Raw genomic sequence first — 16,933 nt, 5'->3', positions numbered from 1 at the left:
TCTCCCAGCTGATAACAGCTAAGCTCACCCAGGTGTATGACCCCTCTCTCCCCAGCTGATAACAGCTAAGCTCACCCAGGTGTCTCTCTTGCCCCAGCTGATAACAGCTAAGCTCACCCAGGTGTCTCTCTCCCCCAGCTGATAACAGCTAAGCTCACCCAGGTGTCTCTCTCTCCCCCAGCTGATAACAGCTAAGCTCACCCAGGGTGTCTCTCTCCCCCAGCTGATAACAGCTAAGCTCACCCAGGTGTCTCTCCCCAGCTGATAACAGCTAAGCTCACCCAGGTGTCTCTCTCTTGCCCCAGCTGATAACAGCTAAGCTCACCCAGGTGTCTCTCCCCAGCTGATAACAGCTAAGCTCACCCAGGTGTCTCTCCCCAGCTGACAACAGCTAAGCTCACCCAGGTGTCTCTCCCCCAGCTGATAACAGCTAAGCTCACCCAGGTGTCTCTCTCTCCTCTAGCTGATAACAGCTAAGCTCACCCAGGTGTCTCTCTCTTGCCCCAGCTGATAACAGCTAAGCTCACCCAGGTGTCTCTCTCCCCAGCTGATAACAGCTAAGCTCACCCAGGTGTCTCTCTTGCCCCAGCTGATAACAGCTAAGCTCACCCAGGTGTCTCTCTCTTGCCCCAGCTGATAACAGCTAAGCTCACCCAGGTGTCTCTCTCTTGCCCCAGCTGATAACAGCTAAGCTCACCCAGGTGTCTCTCTCTTGCCCCAGCTGATAACAGCTAAGCTCACCCAGGTGTCTCTCTCTTGCCCCAGCTGATAACAGCTAAGCTCACCCAGGTGAGTGCCACTGTGCCGTCCAGTCCTGACAGTTCCTCAGACTCCTCCACCGGCTCACCTGGGAACCACGGCAACCACTTCAGCGAGGGCCCCAACCCTGAGGTGGAGAGCTGTCTTCCTGGAGTGGTGAGACACACATAAACACACTCACACACAAGCAGAGACACACACACACACCCCCCAACATCCCGGTCAGTGTAACCAGATGTGTGGTGTCTCTCCTGTCTCCAGATCATGTCTCTGCACCTGCGCTACATCTCCTTCCTGTGGCAGGTGGCCGACCTGGGCTGCACCCTCAACATGCCCCTGCTCCGAGACGGAGCCAGGCTACTGACCAAGCTCATGCCCCCAGGTACACACACATCTACACACGTATACACACAGGCCTCACTACTAACTGGTTGTCATTGTGTTTAAAAACTGCTAACTGGTTGTGGTTGTGTGTAGACACTGCTAACTGGTTGTGGTTGTGTGTAGACACTGCTAACTGGTTGTGGTTGTGTTTAGACACTGCTAACTGGTTGTGGTTGTGTGTAGACACTGCTAACTGGTTGTGGTTGTGTGTAGACACTAGCACGGTGGAGAACCTGCGAGCCATCTGTCTGGACCACGCCAAGCTGGGGGAGAACAGCCTCAGCCCCACTCTGGACTCCCGCTTCTTCAGCCCCTCGCCTTCCCAAGTGCTTTACCTCACCGAGGTGGGTAGCAGAGGAACAGGGCTGTGTGTGTGTGTGTGTGAGAGAGAAGTGGTTCAGCTCACTCCTCCAGTATAAATCCAGCCCACCTGTTCCTGCCCTCCTCGCCCCCCTGAGTGACTCCCTCCCTCCCTCTCTCCCTCCCTCTCCAGGTGGTGTACGCTCTGCTCATGCCCTCCTCGCCCCCCTGAGTGACTCCCTCTCTCCCTCCCTCCCTCTCCAGGTGGTGTACGCTCTGCTCATGCCCTCTCTCCCTCCCTCCCTCTCCAGGTGGTGTACGCTCTGCTCATGCCCTCCCCTCCCTCCCTCTCCAGGTGGTGTACGCTCTGCTCATGCCCTCCCTCCCTCTCCAGGTGGTGTACGCTCTGCTCATGCCCTCCCTCCCTCCCTCCCTCCCTCCCTCCCTCTCCAGGTGGTGTACGCTCTGCTCATGCCCTCTCTCCCTCCCTCCCTCCCTCTCCAGGTGGTGTACGCTCTGCTCATGCCCTCTCTCCCTCCCTCCCTCTCCAGGTGGTGTACGCTCTGCTCATGCCCTCTCTCCCTCCCTCCCTCCCTCTCCAGGTGGTGTACGCTCTGCTCATGCCCTCTCTCCCTCCCTCCCTCTCCAGGTGGTGTACGCTCTGCTCATGCCCGCCAGTGGCACCCTGGGAGAGGACGCCTGCGACTTCCAGTTCAACTTCCTGAAGAGCGGCGGGCTCCCGCTCGTACTGAGCATGCTCACCAGGAACAACTTCCTGCCCAGCGCCGACATGGAGACCCGTCGGGGGGCGTACCTCAACGCCCTGAAGATCGCCAAGCTGCTGCTCACCGCCGTGGGCTTTGGGCACGTCAAGGCGGTGGCGGAGGCGTGCCAGCCGGTGGTGGAGGGCACCAACCCAGCCTCACCGGTAAATAACCCTGTAAGACTTGTTCACCGAGGAGAGCGGCGCCTCACAGACCCCTTTGACCCCTCCTCCCCCTGTGTGAGGGGAACCCCAGTCCTAACTGGCCTGTCCTTCCAGATCAACCAGGCCACGCACGACCAGGCTCTGGTGCTGCAGAATGCGCTCCAGAACATCCCAAACCCCGCCTCTGAGTGCATGCTGCGCAACGTGGCCATCCGGTTGGCTCAGCAGATCTCTGAAGAGGTGAGGACACGCCCCCTCAAGCCGCCTGTAGCAAACATCATGCTCGTAGATTTAGATACACTTGACATTAAGGTTACATTAACAAAAGAACTACACATACATACCTATAATGAGGTAGGATTGGTATTGGTAGGTTTTATTGGTACAGTTCAAGTTGTACAAATGTTTTAGGTCAAATGTAAATGTGTATTGAATTCCTAAAGCCTGAATGTGAGTGTTTCCTCCGGTGTCTCCAGCAGAACTTCTTCCAGGCGTCTAAGTACATCCCAGACATCTGTGTGATCCGGGCGGTGCAGAAGATCGTGTGGGCGTCTGGCTGCGGCACTGTGCAGCTGGTCTTCAGCTCCAACGAAGACATCAGCCAGATCTACGAGAAGGTGACCGCCACACGCCACACTCCCTCCCAGTGTGTGTGGGTGTGTGTGTGTGTGTGTGTGTGTGTGTGTGTGTGTGTGTGTGTGTGTGTGTGTGTGTGTGTGTGAGAGTGTTAACCCGTGTCTCCCCGTGCAGACGAACGCGGGGCAGGAGCCAGATGGGGAGGATGAGCAGGTGTGCTGCGAGGCCCTGGAGGTCATGACCCTGTGCTTTGCCCTGCTGCCCACGGCCCTGGACACCCTCAGCAAGGAGAAGGCCTGGCAGACCTTCATCATAGACCTGCTGCTGCACTGCCACAGCAAGTACGTACGGCTGGCTGGCTCTCCCTCCTCTTTCACTCTCTCTCTCTCTCTCTTGCTGTCTCTCTCTCTCTCTTGCTGTCTCTCTTTCTCTCCCTCTCTCTCTTTCTCTCTCTTGCTGTCTCTCTCTCTCTTGCTGTCTCTCTCTCTCTTGCTGTCTCTCTCTCTCTCTCTCTCTCTCTCTCTCTCTCTCTCTCTCTCTCTCTCTCTCTCTCTCTCTGTCCTCCTCCCTCATGACTGCGTCCTCACACCCCTCTGACGTGTGTGTGTGTGTGCAGGTCTGTGAGGCAGATGGCCCAGGAGCAGTTCTTCCTCATGGCCACCAGGTGCTGCATGGGCCACAGACCCCTCCTGTTCTTCATCACTCTGCTGTTCACCGTGTTGGGGGTGAGTCTGTCCTCCCCTCCCAGCTGCTGCTCCCTGCCTGGGAACGCCCGGCAGCTGAGGAGCGTGTTAGTTGAGGTGTGCCCCTGTCTGAAAGCCTTTCTCTTGTGAACGCTGTGAGTATTGATCTCTCCAGACGACAGCCAAAGAGCGGGCCAAGCAGGCGGGAGACTACTTCACCCTGCTGAGACACCTCCTCAACTATGCCTACAACAGCAACATCAACCTGCCCAACGCCGAGGTGCTGCTCAACAACCAGATCGCCTGGCTCAAGAAGATCAGGGTGAGCCCCAGACCTCTCTAACTTCCCCCACCTGACCCCACCCATCGTGGCTGTCCTGGAGTTTGCGGTGTGCTGTTTGGAGAGCCTGTTGTGGTGACGGTGTGCTGTCTTCTCAGGACGAGGTGAAGCGATCGGGGGAGACTGGGGTGGAGGAGACCATTCTGGAAGGTCACCTGGGGGTCACCAAGGAGCTGCTCTCTTTCCAGACTCCACAGAAGAAGTTCTACATCGGCTGTGAGACGGGAGGGGCTAACCTCATCAAGGTGGGTCTGCTTCCTGTAAAGCACTGTACGAGGGGGGTCTGCTTCCTGTAAAGCACTGTACGAGATCTGCAGTCAAATGAGCTACCACCTAGCTACACCCGTCCGTTTTAACACTTTGTATCCCTCTCTCTCTCTCTCTCTCTCTCCCTCTCCCTCTCTCTCCAGGAGCTGATAGATGACTTCATCTTCCCAGCGTCTAACGTGTTCCTGCAGTACATGAAGAGTGGGGAGTTCCCCCCTGAGCAGGCCATCCCTGTGTGCAGCAGCCCTGCCTCCATCAACGCTGGCTTGGAGCTGCTGGTGGCGCTGGCGGTGGGCTGCGTACGCAACCTCAAGCAGATCGTCGACACGCTAACCGACATGTACTACCTAGGTAAACGCCTTCCATGGAAGCTACACTTGCATTGTATTCACTGAGGAGCGCCAGTTATTCAGGAACTTTTATTGGAAGAGTAACAACCTTTCTTATATTTATAAAGGCGTCAGTGAGGGAATTGAACCAAATCTTCTGGACTCATTTCCTTCTCCTCCCCCAGGCTGTGAGTCTCTGACGGAGTGGGAGTACCTGCCCCCAGTAGGCCCGCGGCCCACCAAGGGCTTCGTGGGCCTGAAGAACGCGGGCGCCACCTGCTACATGAACTCAGTCATCCAGCAGCTCTACATGATCCCACCCATACGCAACGGTATCCTGGCCGTGGAGGGAACCGGGACCGACGTGGACGAAGAGACGTCAGGAGATGAGAAGCAGGAGAGCGAGGTGAGACAGGAGACAGGGTCCAGGCAAGGAGGGGTGAAACAGGAGACAGGAGACAGGCTAGGAGGGGTGAGACAGGAGAAAGGAGACGGGCTAGGAGGGGTGAGACAGGAGACAGGCTAGGAGGGGTGAGACAGGAGACAGGGTAGGAGGGGTGAGACAGGAGACAGGGTAGGAGGGGTGAGACAAGAGACAGGGTAGGAGGGGTGAGACAGGAGACAGGGTAGGAGGGGTGAGACAGGAGACAGGGTAGGAGGGGTGAGACAGGAGACAGGGTAGGAGGGGTGAGACAGGAGACAGGGTAGGAGGGGTGAGACAGGAGACAGGGTAGGAGGGGTGAGACAGGAGACAGGGTAGGAGGGGTGAGACAAGAGACAGGGTTGGAGGGGTGAGACAGGAGACAGGGTAGGAGGGGTGAGACAGGAGACAGGCTAGGAGGGGTGAAACAGGAGACAGGGTAGGAGGGGTGAGACAGGAGACAGGGTAGGAGGGGTGAGACAGGAGACAGGGTAGGAGGGGTAAGACAGGAGACAGGGTAGGAGGGGTGAGACAGGAGACAGGGTAGGAGGGGTGAGACAGGAGACAGGCTAGGAGGGGTGAGACAGGAGACAGGGTAGGAGGGGTGAGACAGGAGACAGGGTAGGAGGGGTGAGACAGGAGACGGGGTCCAGGCTAGGAGGGGTGAGACAGGGTCCAGGCTAGGAGGGTCTGGTCTACTTCCTGTTGAACTATGCACTTGCGTTCCTGTACGTCACTGTGGGCCGGACATAAAGTCACGTGTTGTTGTTGTCAGAGTAACGCTGACCCTCGGGACGAGGTGTTTAGCTACAGCCACCAGTTAGACGACAAGCCAAAGTCTGAGGACAGGAAGGAGTACAACATGGGGGTGCTGCGCCACCTGCAGGTCATCTTTGGTCACCTGGCCGCCTCCAGGCTGCAGTACTACGTCCCCAGAGGGTTCTGGAAGCAGTTCAGGTGGGTTCCACGCTGCAACCATCGTCCCTCGTTTGGTTGCAAGTCCAGGGTCCATTATCATATTATTTCATTTAGAAAATGTTTTGGTCAAATTCGATTTGTATGAGAGAGTATGGAAGTAAATCAGTGACATTAAGTTTTGAATTTTAAAAGGTATTGAATACTTAATATTGAAATGTAAACACCACCAAATGGGTTTGTTTAGAATGTACCTCTTTTTAAAATTGCTATATGAATTTAAAGGAAAAAAAATAATTCAAGCTTCAGAAATTCAAAGAGAACCAAATTCAGGCTGCTTAAAGGTGAAATTCAGATCCCCAAAATTTGAGGTGAAAGAATTGGAGTCCAAAGAATTGGAGTCCAAATAAATCTTGAGCTTTCAGCTCCAATTTTTTGGTTTTGAAATTTTTGGGATCCGAGTTTCACCATTCAAATTTGGGAAGCCTGAATTTTGTTCTATTTGAATAGTTTTGAATAGTTTTTTGATAGAATTTTTGCAACCCGAATTTCCAAACCTTAAACATTGAAATAAATTCTTATTTCAATTTTAAAGAGGTGAATTGAAAACCAACACATTTGGTGGTGTTTAAATGTCAATATTAAGTATTCAATGACTTTCAAATTCAAAACATGATGTCACTGATTTGCTTCCATCGTAGAGCCCTTATCATAGGTGATGTCCACAGATCAACACCTGTAACCAACCCAAACTCTCAGTAGGTGTAGTCATTCCATTCTTTAATTCCTCCCTCCCTCTTGTATTCTTTTCCCTCCCTCCCTCCCTCCCTCCCTCCCTCCCTCCCTCCCTCCCTCCCTCCCTCCCCCCTGCAGGTTGTGGGGGGAGCCGGTGAACCTGCGCGAGCAGCACGATGCGCTGGAGTTCTTGAACTCCCTGGTGGACAGTCTGGACGAGGCTCTGAAAGCCCTGGGACATGCCTCCATGCTCAGCAAGGTGCTGGGGGGCTCCTTCGCTGACCAGAAGATCTGCCAGGGCTGTCCTCACAGGTACACACACACACACACACACACACACTACAGGGCACAGGTACACACACTGTACACACACACAAACATATATGGTACCAGTGCATCAGAGTGTGTGTGTGTGTGTAGGTATGAGTGTGAGGAGTCCTTCACCACGTTGAACGTGGACATCAGAAACCACCAGAACCTTCTGGACTCCATGGAGCAGTACGTGAAGGGAGACCTGCTGGAGGGGGCCAACGCCTACCACTGTGAAAAGTGCAACAAGAAGGTTCCTCTCCTTTTCTCCTGACCTGTGGCTTTCCTCCTCTGATCCTAGTGTCCTGCTGTTTGATGTTAACAGACTGTGAACCTCATTTTCTCTATTGCTATATAAGGCTTTCTTATGGAAATTGTATTACTTGGATGTCACACTCAATACACCTTCTGAACAGTGTGGTGCTGTGTGTGGTAGACTGGCCTGACGTGGTGCTGTGTGTGGTAGACTGACCTGACGTGGTGCTGTGTGTGGTAGACTGGCCTGACGTGGTGCTGTGTGTGGTAGACTGACCTGACGTGGTGCTGTGTGGGGTAGACTGACCTGACGTGGTGCTGTGTGTGTGGTAGACTGGCCTGACGTGGTGCTGTGTGTGGTAGACTGGCCTGACGTGGTGCTGTGTGTGGTAGACTGGCCTGACGTGGTGCTGTGTGTGGTAGACTGGCCTGACGTGGTGCTGTGTGTGTGGTAGACTGGCCTGATGTGGTGCTGTGTGTGGTAGACTGGCCTGACGTGGTGCTGTGTGTGGTAGACTGGCCTGACGTGGTGCTGTGTGTGTGTGTGGTAGACTGACCTGGCGTGGTGCTGTGTGTGTGTGTGGTAGACTGGCCTGACGTGGTGCTGTGTGTGTGGTAGACTGGCCTGACGTGGTGCTGTGTGTGGTAGACTGACCTGACGTGGTGCTGTGTGTGGTAGACTGGCCTGACGTGGTGCTGTGTGTGGTAGACTGGCCTGATGTGGTGCTGTGTGTGGTAGACTGGCCTGACGTGGTGCTGTGTGTGTGTGGTAGACTGGCCTGACGTGGTGCTGTGTGTGTGGTAGACTGGCCTGACGTGGTGCTGTGTGTGGTAGACTGACCTGACGTGGTGCTGTGTGTGGTAGACTGGCCTGACGTGGTGCTGTGTGTGGTAGACTGGCCTGACGTGGTGCTGTGTGTGGTAGACTGGCCTGATGTGGTGCTGTGTGTGGTAGACTGGCCTGACATGGTGCTGTGTGTGGTAGACTGGCCTGACGTGGTGCTGTGTGTGTGTGGTAGACTGACCTGGCGTGGTGCTGTGTGTGTGTGTGGTAGACTGGCCTGACGTGGTGCTGTGTGTGGTAGACTGGCCTGACGTGGTGCTGTGTGTGTGGTAGACTGGCCTGATGTGGTGCTGTGTGTGGTAGACTGGCCTGACGTGGTGCTGTGTGTGGTAGACTGGCCTGACGTGGTGCTGTGTGTGTGGTAGACTGGCCTGATGTGGTGCTGTGTGTGTGGTAGACTGGCCTGACGTGGTGCTGTGTGTGGTAGACTGACCTGATGTGGTGCTGTGTGTGGTAGACTGGCCTGACGTGGTGCTGTGTGTGGTAGACTGGCCTGATGTGGTGCTGTGTGTGGTAGACTGGCCTGACGTGGTGCTGTGTGTGGTAGACTGGCCTGACGTGGTGCTGTGTGTGGTAGACTGACCTGACGTGGTGCTGTGTGTGGTAGACTGGCCTGACGTGGTGCTGTGTGTGTGGTAGACTGGCCTGATGTGGTGCTGTGTGTGGTAGACTGGCCTGACGTGGTGCTGTGTGTGGTAGACTGGCCTGACGTGGTGCTGTGTGTGTGGTAGACTGGCCTGACGTGGTGCTGTGTGTGGTAGACTGGCCTGACGTGGTGCTGTGTGTGGTAGACTGGCCTGACGTGGTGCTGTGTGTGGTAGACTGGCCTGATGTGGTGCTGTGTGTGTGGTAGACTGGCCTGACGTGGTGCTGTGTGTGGTAGACTGGCCTGACGTGGTGCTGTGTTTGCCAGGTGGACACGGTGAAGAGGCTGCTCATTAAGAAGCTGCCCCCGGTCCTGGCCATCCAGCTAAAGCGCTTCGACTACGACTGGGAGAGGGAGTGTGCCATCAAGTTCAACGACTACTTTGAGTTCCCCCGAGAGCTGGACATGGAGCCCTACACCGTGGCGGGCGTGGCCAAGCTGGAGGGGGATGATGGGAACCCAGAGAGCCAGGTACCCGACTCCCCCTCGTTAAGACTGCAGCTGCAGCCCTGCTCCCTCGTTAACTTTTAGTTGTGCTGGTGTTTGACCTGCTGTCTTCTCTCCTTTTTGTGCACCTGCTTATCTTTCCTTCCCCCCCGTCCTCCCGGTCCTCCCTGCTCCTGTCAGATGATCCAGCAGAACGAGCCGTCTGAGCCCGACCCCCCTGGCTGCAGTTCCCGCTACCGCCTGGTGGGGGTGCTGGTGCACTCGGGCCAGGCCAGTGGGGGACATTACTACTCCTACATCGTCCAGCGAGACGGCTCCGGGGGCGACAGCGGCCAGCGAGACGTCTCCGGGGGCGACAGCGGCCAGAAAGACCGCTGGTACAAGTTTGACGACGGCGACGTGACTGAGTGCAAGATGGACGACGAGGAGGAGATGAAGAGCCAGTGCTTTGGGGGAGAGTACATGGGGGAGGTGTTTGACCACATGATGAAGAGGATGTCGTACCGCCGGCAGAAGCGCTGGTGGAACGCCTACATCCTGTTCTACGAGAGGATGGACACGCAGGGAGGAGCCCCGGCCGACGCCGAGCTGGCCAAGTGCATCTCCGAGCTCACCGTCTCTCCACCCAGCACCCCGCCACAGGTACGGCCTCAACACCTGGGTCTGTGTGTGTGTGTGTGTGTGTGTGTGTGTGTACGGTGAGGCAGTTGTGTGTGTGAACCTTGGCTTGTCGCTGTGTGGGCTCAGGTGTGTATGGGTTATTTCTGATTCATACTCACACAGGTACCTTCTGGTGTTCTGGGTCTTAAGGCCTTCCTCACACACCTTAAGCCCAGCTGTAGGCACCTTGTCCTGCTCCTTGTCACATACCTCACCTTGATCTTCCTGCAGGTGAAGATGCCAGGGGCCATCGAGTGCAGCGTGAGGAAGCAGAACGTGCAGTTCATGCACAGCCGCATGCAGTACAGTCTGGAGTACTTCCAGTTCATCAAGAAACTGCTCACCTGCAACAGCGTCTACCTCAACCCTCCTCCAGGTACCTTCCCCTACTGCTCCTCACCTCCTCCCTCCCTCCCTCCCTCAGCCCTCACCTCCTCCCTCCCCCAGCATACAGGTGTCTGTGGTCCTTAATGTTTTCTCTCTCTCTCCATTTCTCAGGTCAGGACCACCTGTTACCTGAGGCGGAGGAGATTGCCATGATCAGCATCCAGTTGGCAGCTCGCTTCCTGTTTAGCACGGGCTTCCACACCAAGAAGGTGGTCCGAGGGCCAGCCAGCGACTGGTGAGGAAGCTGCAGGTCTTACTGTGTGACTCACTTCATCTGGGTCAGGTTCATCAAAGGTGCTGATTGAGCATTTTCACTGAAAATACCTGTTTGTCTTCCACTCCCATCCTCTTCCCCCCCCCTCCCTCAGGTATGATGCTCTCTGCATCTTGCTGCGTCACAGTAAGAACGTCCGCTGCTGGTTCTCCCACAGCGTGCTGTTCTCCTACCCCACACGCTTCTCAGAGCACCTGCTGGAGTGTCCGAGTGCAGAGGTGCGCGGGGCCTTCGCCAAGCTCATCGTCTTCATCGCACACTTCTCCCTGCAGGACGGGCCCTGCCCCGCCCCCACCACCTCCCCGGGGGGCACCGCACAGGTGAGTGGGGGAGGAGGGATGGAAGAGAGAGGAAGGGATAGAGCAGGGAGGAAGAGAGGAAGGGATAGAGCAAGGAGGAAGAGAGAGGGGGGGATGGATGGAGGATTGAGGAAGAGAGGGGAAATAGGATGATGGGGTGTGGGGAGGAGAATGTGCTGAGCTGTGCCCTGTGCCCCCACCAGGCGTGTGATAACCTGAGTCTGAGCGACCACCTGCTGAGAGCAGTGCTCAACCTGCTGAGGAGGGAGGTGTCAGAGCACGGACGCCACCTGCAGCAGTACTTCAACCTGTTCGTCATGTATGCCAACCTGGGTGAGCCAGCCTGAGGGAGCTTCTGTGTGCGTCTTGTTTAACCACGCAAGGCATGTTGTGTGAGAACCTCTCTCTGACTCCCTCCCTCCCTCCAGGCTTGGCAGAGAAGAGCCAGCTGTTGAAGTTGAATGTTCCTGCCACCTTCATGCTGGTGGCCCTGGACGAGGGCCCGGGGCCCCCCATCAAGTACCAGTACGCTGAGCTGGGCAAGCTGTACACCGTGGTGTCCCAGCTGCTGCGCTGCTGCGACGTGTCTGCTCGCATGCAGTCCTCCATCAACGGTCAGGCTCTCTCTGTCTGTCTCTGTCCCCTTACTCTCTCTCTCTGTCTCTCTCTCCCTCCCCTCTCTCTCTGTCTCTCTCTCTCTCTCTTCCCTCTCTCTCTCTCTCTCTCTCTCTCTCTCTCTCTCTCCCCTCTCTCTTTCTCTCTCTCTCTCTGTTCCTTCCCCATCTCCCTGTCCCTCCCTCTCCTCTCCTGGTTACTGTATGTATCATGCTTCCCCTCTGGTCTCTCTCCAGGTAACCCAGCCCTGCCCAACCCCTATGGAGACCCCAGCCTCACGGCTCCCATCACCCCCCTGCAGCAGCTGGTTGCAGAGATCCTGTTTGTGAGAACGAGCTACGTGAAGAAGATCATCGAGGACTGCAGCAACTCGGAGGAGACGGTGAAGCTGCTGCGCTTCAGCTGCTGGGAGAACCCCCAGTTCTCCTCCACCGTGCTCAGTGAGCTGCTCTGGCAGGTGAGGGGCAGCCTGTACACTAACACCTGCTCCACCAGGTGAGGGGCAGCCTGTACACTAACACCTGCTCCACCAGGTGAGGGGCAGCCTGTACACTAACACCTGCTCCACCAGGGGAGGGGCAGCCTGTACACTAACACCTGCTCTGGCAGGTGAGGGGCAGCCTGTACACTAACACCTGCTCCACCAGGTGAGGGGCAGCCTGTACACTAACACCTGCTCTGGCAGGTGAGGGGCAGCCTGAACACTAACACCTGCTCTAGCAGGTGAGGGGCAGCCTGAACACTAACACCTGCTCTGGCAGGTGAGGGGCAGCCTGAACACTAACACCTGCTCTGGCAGGTGAGGGGCAGCCTGAACACTAACACCTGCTCCACCAGGTGAGGGGCAGCCTGAACACTAACACCTGCTCACGTTCTGTCCGCTCCCTGTCCTTCCTCTAGGTGGCGTACTCCTACACCTACGAGCTCAGGCCTTACCTGGACCTGCTGCTACAGATCCTGCTCATCGAGGACTCCTGGCAGACACACAGGTGAGTCACTTACACCCTCACACACACACACACGCCATCACACATTCTTACACACACACCCTCACACACACACACTCTGCTGAGACGTTCTGCTCCGTGTTCAGGATCCACAACGTTCTTAAGGGTATCCCTGACGACCGTGACGGGCTGTTCGACACCATCCAGCGCTCCAAGAACCACTACCAGAAACGAGCCTACCAGTGTATCAAGTGCATGGTGGCCCTCTTCAGTACCTGCACTGTGGCATACCAGATCCTGCAGGTACTGTCCTGTACTAACCCTACCACACACTGCAGTCCTGTACTAACCCTACCACACACTGCAGTCCTGTACTAACCCTACCACACGCTGCAGTCCTGTACTAACCCTACCACACACTGCAGTCCTGTACTAACCCTACCACACACTGCAGTCCTGTACTAACCCTACCACACACTGCAGTCCTGTACTAACCCTACCACACACTGCAGTCCTGTACTAACCCTACCACACGCTGCAGTCCTGAACTAACCCTACCACACGCTGCAGTCCTGTACTAACCCTACCACACACTGCAGTCCTGAACTAACCCTACCACACACTGCAGTCCTGTACTAACCCTACCACACGCTGCAGTCCTGTACTAACCCTACCACACACTGCAGTCCTGTACTAACCCTACCACACGCTGCAGTCCTGTACTAACCCTACCACACACTGCAGTCCTGTACTAACCCTACCACACACTGCAGTCCTGTACTAACCCTACCACACACTGCAGTCCTGTACTAACCCTACCACACGCTGCAGTCCTGAACTAACCCTACCACACGCTGCAGTCCTGTACTAACCCTACCACACACTGCAGTCCTGAACTAACCCTACCACACACTGCAGTCCTGTACTAACCCTACCACACGCTGCAGTCCTGTACTAACCCTACCACACACTGCAGTCCTGTACTAACCCTACCACACGCTGCAGTCCTGTACTAACCCTACCACACACTGCAGTCCTGTACTAACCCTACCACACACTGCAGTCCTGTACTAACCCTACCACACGCTGCAGTCCTGAACTAACCCTACCACACGCTGCAGTCCTGTACTAACCTGTGTGTGTGTGTGTGTGTCTCCAGAGCAACGGGGACCTGAAGCGTAAGTGGACGTGGGCGGTGGAGTGGCTGGGTGACGAGCTGGAGAGGAGGCCGTACACAGGGAACCCCCAGTACACCTACAACAACTGGTCTCCTCCCGTCCAGAGCAACGAAACATCTAACGGCTACTTCCTGGAGCGCTCCCACAGCGCTCGCATGACGCTGGCCAAGGCCTGCGAACTCTGCCCTGAGGAGGTATGTGTGTGGAAGCTGGTACGATGAAGATGGTTGATAATAATAACATTTATTTCGCAGATGCTTGTATTCAAAGCAACTTTCAAACCAGCAAGCTCTGTATCTTTAGTCTGATGCTGTACGTTTGCATTTACATGTAGTCATTTAGCAGACGCTCTTATTCAGAGCGACTTACAGGAAGTACTCCCTGTCCCACTGTAAGTTTGATTGGTTGATGTTTTCAGGAGCCCGATGACCAGGAGGCTCCAGATGATCATGACTCCTCCCCTCCCGAGGACACTGCACTGTACCCCCATCCTCCTGCTGGCACACAGTACCAACAGGTAACACACACCTGCACAGTACCAACAGGTACCACACCTCCTTCAGTCTTCTCTCAGTGACCCAGCACACTTGACCCAAGCCTAACCCTGCCTGTCCTGTTCTCCTCTAAGTGTGGATGTTTGTTCCGTCCGCAGCAGAACAACCTCCCTCACGGGCAGCCTTACACCGGGCCAGCCGCTCAGCACATGAACGCACCCCAGCGTCCCCCCCAGAGAGCGCAGGAGTCCTGGGAGACCACGGAGGAGGGGGTTCCCCCTCCGGTCCAGACGAAAGAGTAACAACACGACAGCAGGACCCCCCCCTCCCCCCTTCCAACCCTCATCCTCTCATCCAAACTTCTCTGCTCACCAAATGTTACCCGGTGGGAGAGCAAGGCTGTAGCACTCCTGTCCAACTGTCCAAGGAGACTCCTAACCCGCCACCTCTGACCCCGGACCGTGCCACATTCTGCTCTCAAGTTCTGCTCGTAGTGTTTAAAAAAAACCTAAACAGATGTGGGGATGGAAGGCATTCAACTCTCTCTGGCTCGCTCTCTCTCCCGCCCCTCGCTCTCTCCAGCCCACACAGAGAGAGAGCGAGAGAGAGAGAGAGAGCTGCTGATAGAGTCTGGAGGTGCAGCGCTGCCTGCAGGCGATGGTGATACGGACATTTCAGTTCCATGGAGACTAAAGACAATGTTGTGATGTTCAGGAAGCTGTATGGGATGGCGGAGGTGTACATAGTGTGTTCAAGTGGATAGTTCAACAAACTTCCACCTAGATGCTCAACCCCACCCTTATTGGGAGAAGGCTGCCATGCTGGCCCTGGATACCCCACCCCCTGTCATATGGAAATGGGTCTGGAGGAATAAATATAGAATTAAAGGAGGGAATAGAATTTTTGGGTTTTGGCGTGAGTGAGGTTGGGCTGACGAGGTGGATGCTGACAGCTTCCTGCTTCCTGAAGTGATTAGATCTCTCGCTGTCATGTTGTGTGGGGTCTTGACTGACATTGTTTGCAAAAGACAGGGGTGGCTTTTGGTTGGATTGTAAAGTGAAGTTTGTCTCTCTCAAGCATCTCTCTCCCTTCCCTCTCTTTATCCTGTTTTCTAAAGCTACTATTTCTGCTTGTCATTTATAAGTGAGGACATTTTGAGTGAACCAGTATAATCTGTGTGAGTCAGTTTACAGCAGCAGTGTGCGGTTGTACTCGTTTCCAAATGGATGGAACACAGAACTACAATATAACTGTGCTGCTTACCAGCTGTCTCGCTTCTTTCTTCACTTGTCCTACTTGAACACAGCCACAGTCTTACAACTCTCGCCCATTAACCGACAAAAAGTTCTAGAGTAACTGCCTGTACGCTTACTGACTCGCTAAACCGAGTCTTCTAGAGTGTTCTTTAAGACTTCTGTACGCGACACCAGTAGACACTGTGCTTCAGTGGTAATATGAATGTGTGGTTTGTAATTATTTTCCCTTTGTTTTTGGAGCAATTTCTTGAAATTGTCAAAATGTTGCAGAGTTTTCCCTCAGCCCTTGTTTTAAAGACTCCTATGCTGTTATGCTTATTTTAATTTCATTTGTATGTTTTTTGTTAGTTTTTTTCCACATGGAAAGAAAATGCAAAGAATCAGTTCATTGAATAGGAACTTTGATCCTGTCACTTGGAAGGTGATTATACTTTTCAGAGTTGTGTGCTCTGAGTGGCGTCACTAGGTGTGGCCATGGTGTGAATCCCAGAGCCGACACACACATTTTGCTGTGTTTTTCTATGTCCTAGTACAGTTCCCACCACCAAGGATGCATAGAAAATGCTATCTGGACATTGTTCTTATATCATCTATGGTACAGTGTAAATACATAATGCACGCAAAAAAAAGAAAGAAAATAAACTGGATATTGTGTTCAGTGGAATTGCCAACAGTACTTTACATTAACCCAAGGAAGTTGAAAACCCAAGACTGGAGTTGACACAAAATGTCTGCCAAAACCAAAACTGGCCTGTAAGGATGAGGTGAACGAGATGCAGCTGCCTCCACCATGAGCATCCTGGGGGATAAACGGCAGTGTGTGAAGGATGACGCTGGTTGTGGAGCCCCTGGGGGGAATAGAAAGCGTTCAGAATGTTGGATCCTTCCAGAACCCAGCCCATAGCACTACACATCCCTGGCTTCTCACTTCTTCCATTTAAGAATGCTTTATTTTAAGACTGCAACGTCTTACTGCTTTTCTTTGTTTGTTTGTTTTTTTGTTGTTGTAAATTGTCGATTCAGGATCAGATATGCCTTTTGATTTTGTTTGTATTTTGTTTGAATAATACAAAAGCTCTTTTGTGAAACATGCATGGATGGTTATACGCCCCCAATCTGCCTTAGAGCACTGTACAAACCCAGCACACTGTAAAATTATACTTTAAGAAAAGGAAAAATAAATCGTATTTGAATTATTTTATTTGTTTTCATTCCCAGTTTACTGGATGCAAAGTATAAAATAGCCTTTTTTATGTTTTATTTTCTGATGGAAGAGTTCAGGTTAGTCCACATTAACACCATCTGTTCTGCCGATCCAGTTTACTGGCTTCAGGAACGTTTCATTCCTGTTTGAATGAGAGGGTGTTTGGGCATGACCCAGTACAAATTATTTGTTGTTTTTTAAGTAGATTTTTCTGGTATCTGTACTTGACTTCACTATTTATTTTGTTTTAGGCTTCTCTGTCCTCTCCCCTCTCCTTTCACTGTGTGTGTTTAAAAAAAAAAGTTTTGAAAGTTTGCAAAAAGAATTTCTGAGGGGCAAAATCTTTGTTGAAGGTAAAACGAAAAGAGGGAGATGTTTGACAACATGTTTCCTTTTTGTATGATTATGATGTCAGGTCCGGTTACCAGGCGTGACACTAAAACAAGTAGCGCTAGTAGTAATAGCTACTTTTTACTTAAGT

At 53.8% G+C, this 16,933-nt stretch overlaps 1 protein-coding gene across 1 annotated transcript in view; it reads left to right on the top strand.

Annotated features, from left to right (window-relative positions):
* Nucleotides 1-16,444, top strand: part of LOC124474947 (probable ubiquitin carboxyl-terminal hydrolase FAF-X) — a 27,667-nt gene extending 11,223 nt beyond the window's left edge. The window contains exons 18-45 of the mRNA XM_047031415.1: nt 766-915; nt 1,021-1,141; nt 1,357-1,487; nt 2,093-2,371; nt 2,486-2,611; nt 2,848-2,988; nt 3,122-3,288; nt 3,564-3,672; nt 3,806-3,952; nt 4,069-4,215; nt 4,381-4,588; nt 4,752-4,972; nt 5,763-5,944; nt 6,776-6,949; nt 7,058-7,199; nt 8,959-9,162; nt 9,319-9,780; nt 10,030-10,174; nt 10,297-10,420; nt 10,554-10,779; nt 10,962-11,091; nt 11,187-11,372; nt 11,610-11,830; nt 12,274-12,362; nt 12,467-12,623; nt 13,480-13,692; nt 13,917-14,015; nt 14,154-16,444. Coding sequence (XP_046887371.1) covers nt 766-915; nt 1,021-1,141; nt 1,357-1,487; nt 2,093-2,371; nt 2,486-2,611; nt 2,848-2,988; nt 3,122-3,288; nt 3,564-3,672; nt 3,806-3,952; nt 4,069-4,215; nt 4,381-4,588; nt 4,752-4,972; nt 5,763-5,944; nt 6,776-6,949; nt 7,058-7,199; nt 8,959-9,162; nt 9,319-9,780; nt 10,030-10,174; nt 10,297-10,420; nt 10,554-10,779; nt 10,962-11,091; nt 11,187-11,372; nt 11,610-11,830; nt 12,274-12,362; nt 12,467-12,623; nt 13,480-13,692; nt 13,917-14,015; nt 14,154-14,294 — 4,842 coding nt within the window. The 3' untranslated portion in view covers nt 14,295-16,444. The remainder of the gene's footprint in view (nt 1-765; nt 916-1,020; nt 1,142-1,356; nt 1,488-2,092; nt 2,372-2,485; nt 2,612-2,847; nt 2,989-3,121; nt 3,289-3,563; nt 3,673-3,805; nt 3,953-4,068; nt 4,216-4,380; nt 4,589-4,751; nt 4,973-5,762; nt 5,945-6,775; nt 6,950-7,057; nt 7,200-8,958; nt 9,163-9,318; nt 9,781-10,029; nt 10,175-10,296; nt 10,421-10,553; nt 10,780-10,961; nt 11,092-11,186; nt 11,373-11,609; nt 11,831-12,273; nt 12,363-12,466; nt 12,624-13,479; nt 13,693-13,916; nt 14,016-14,153) is intronic.
* Nucleotides 16,445-16,933: the final 489 nt, after the last annotated feature.

This window comes from Hypomesus transpacificus, chromosome 12 (genome assembly GCF_021917145.1).
Source record: "Hypomesus transpacificus isolate Combined female chromosome 12, fHypTra1, whole genome shotgun sequence".
Lineage (NCBI taxonomy): Eukaryota > Metazoa > Chordata > Actinopteri > Osmeriformes > Osmeridae > Hypomesus > Hypomesus transpacificus.
The sequence above is the reverse complement of the archived record's forward strand: the minus strand, read 5'-3'. Positions and strand labels throughout refer to the sequence as shown.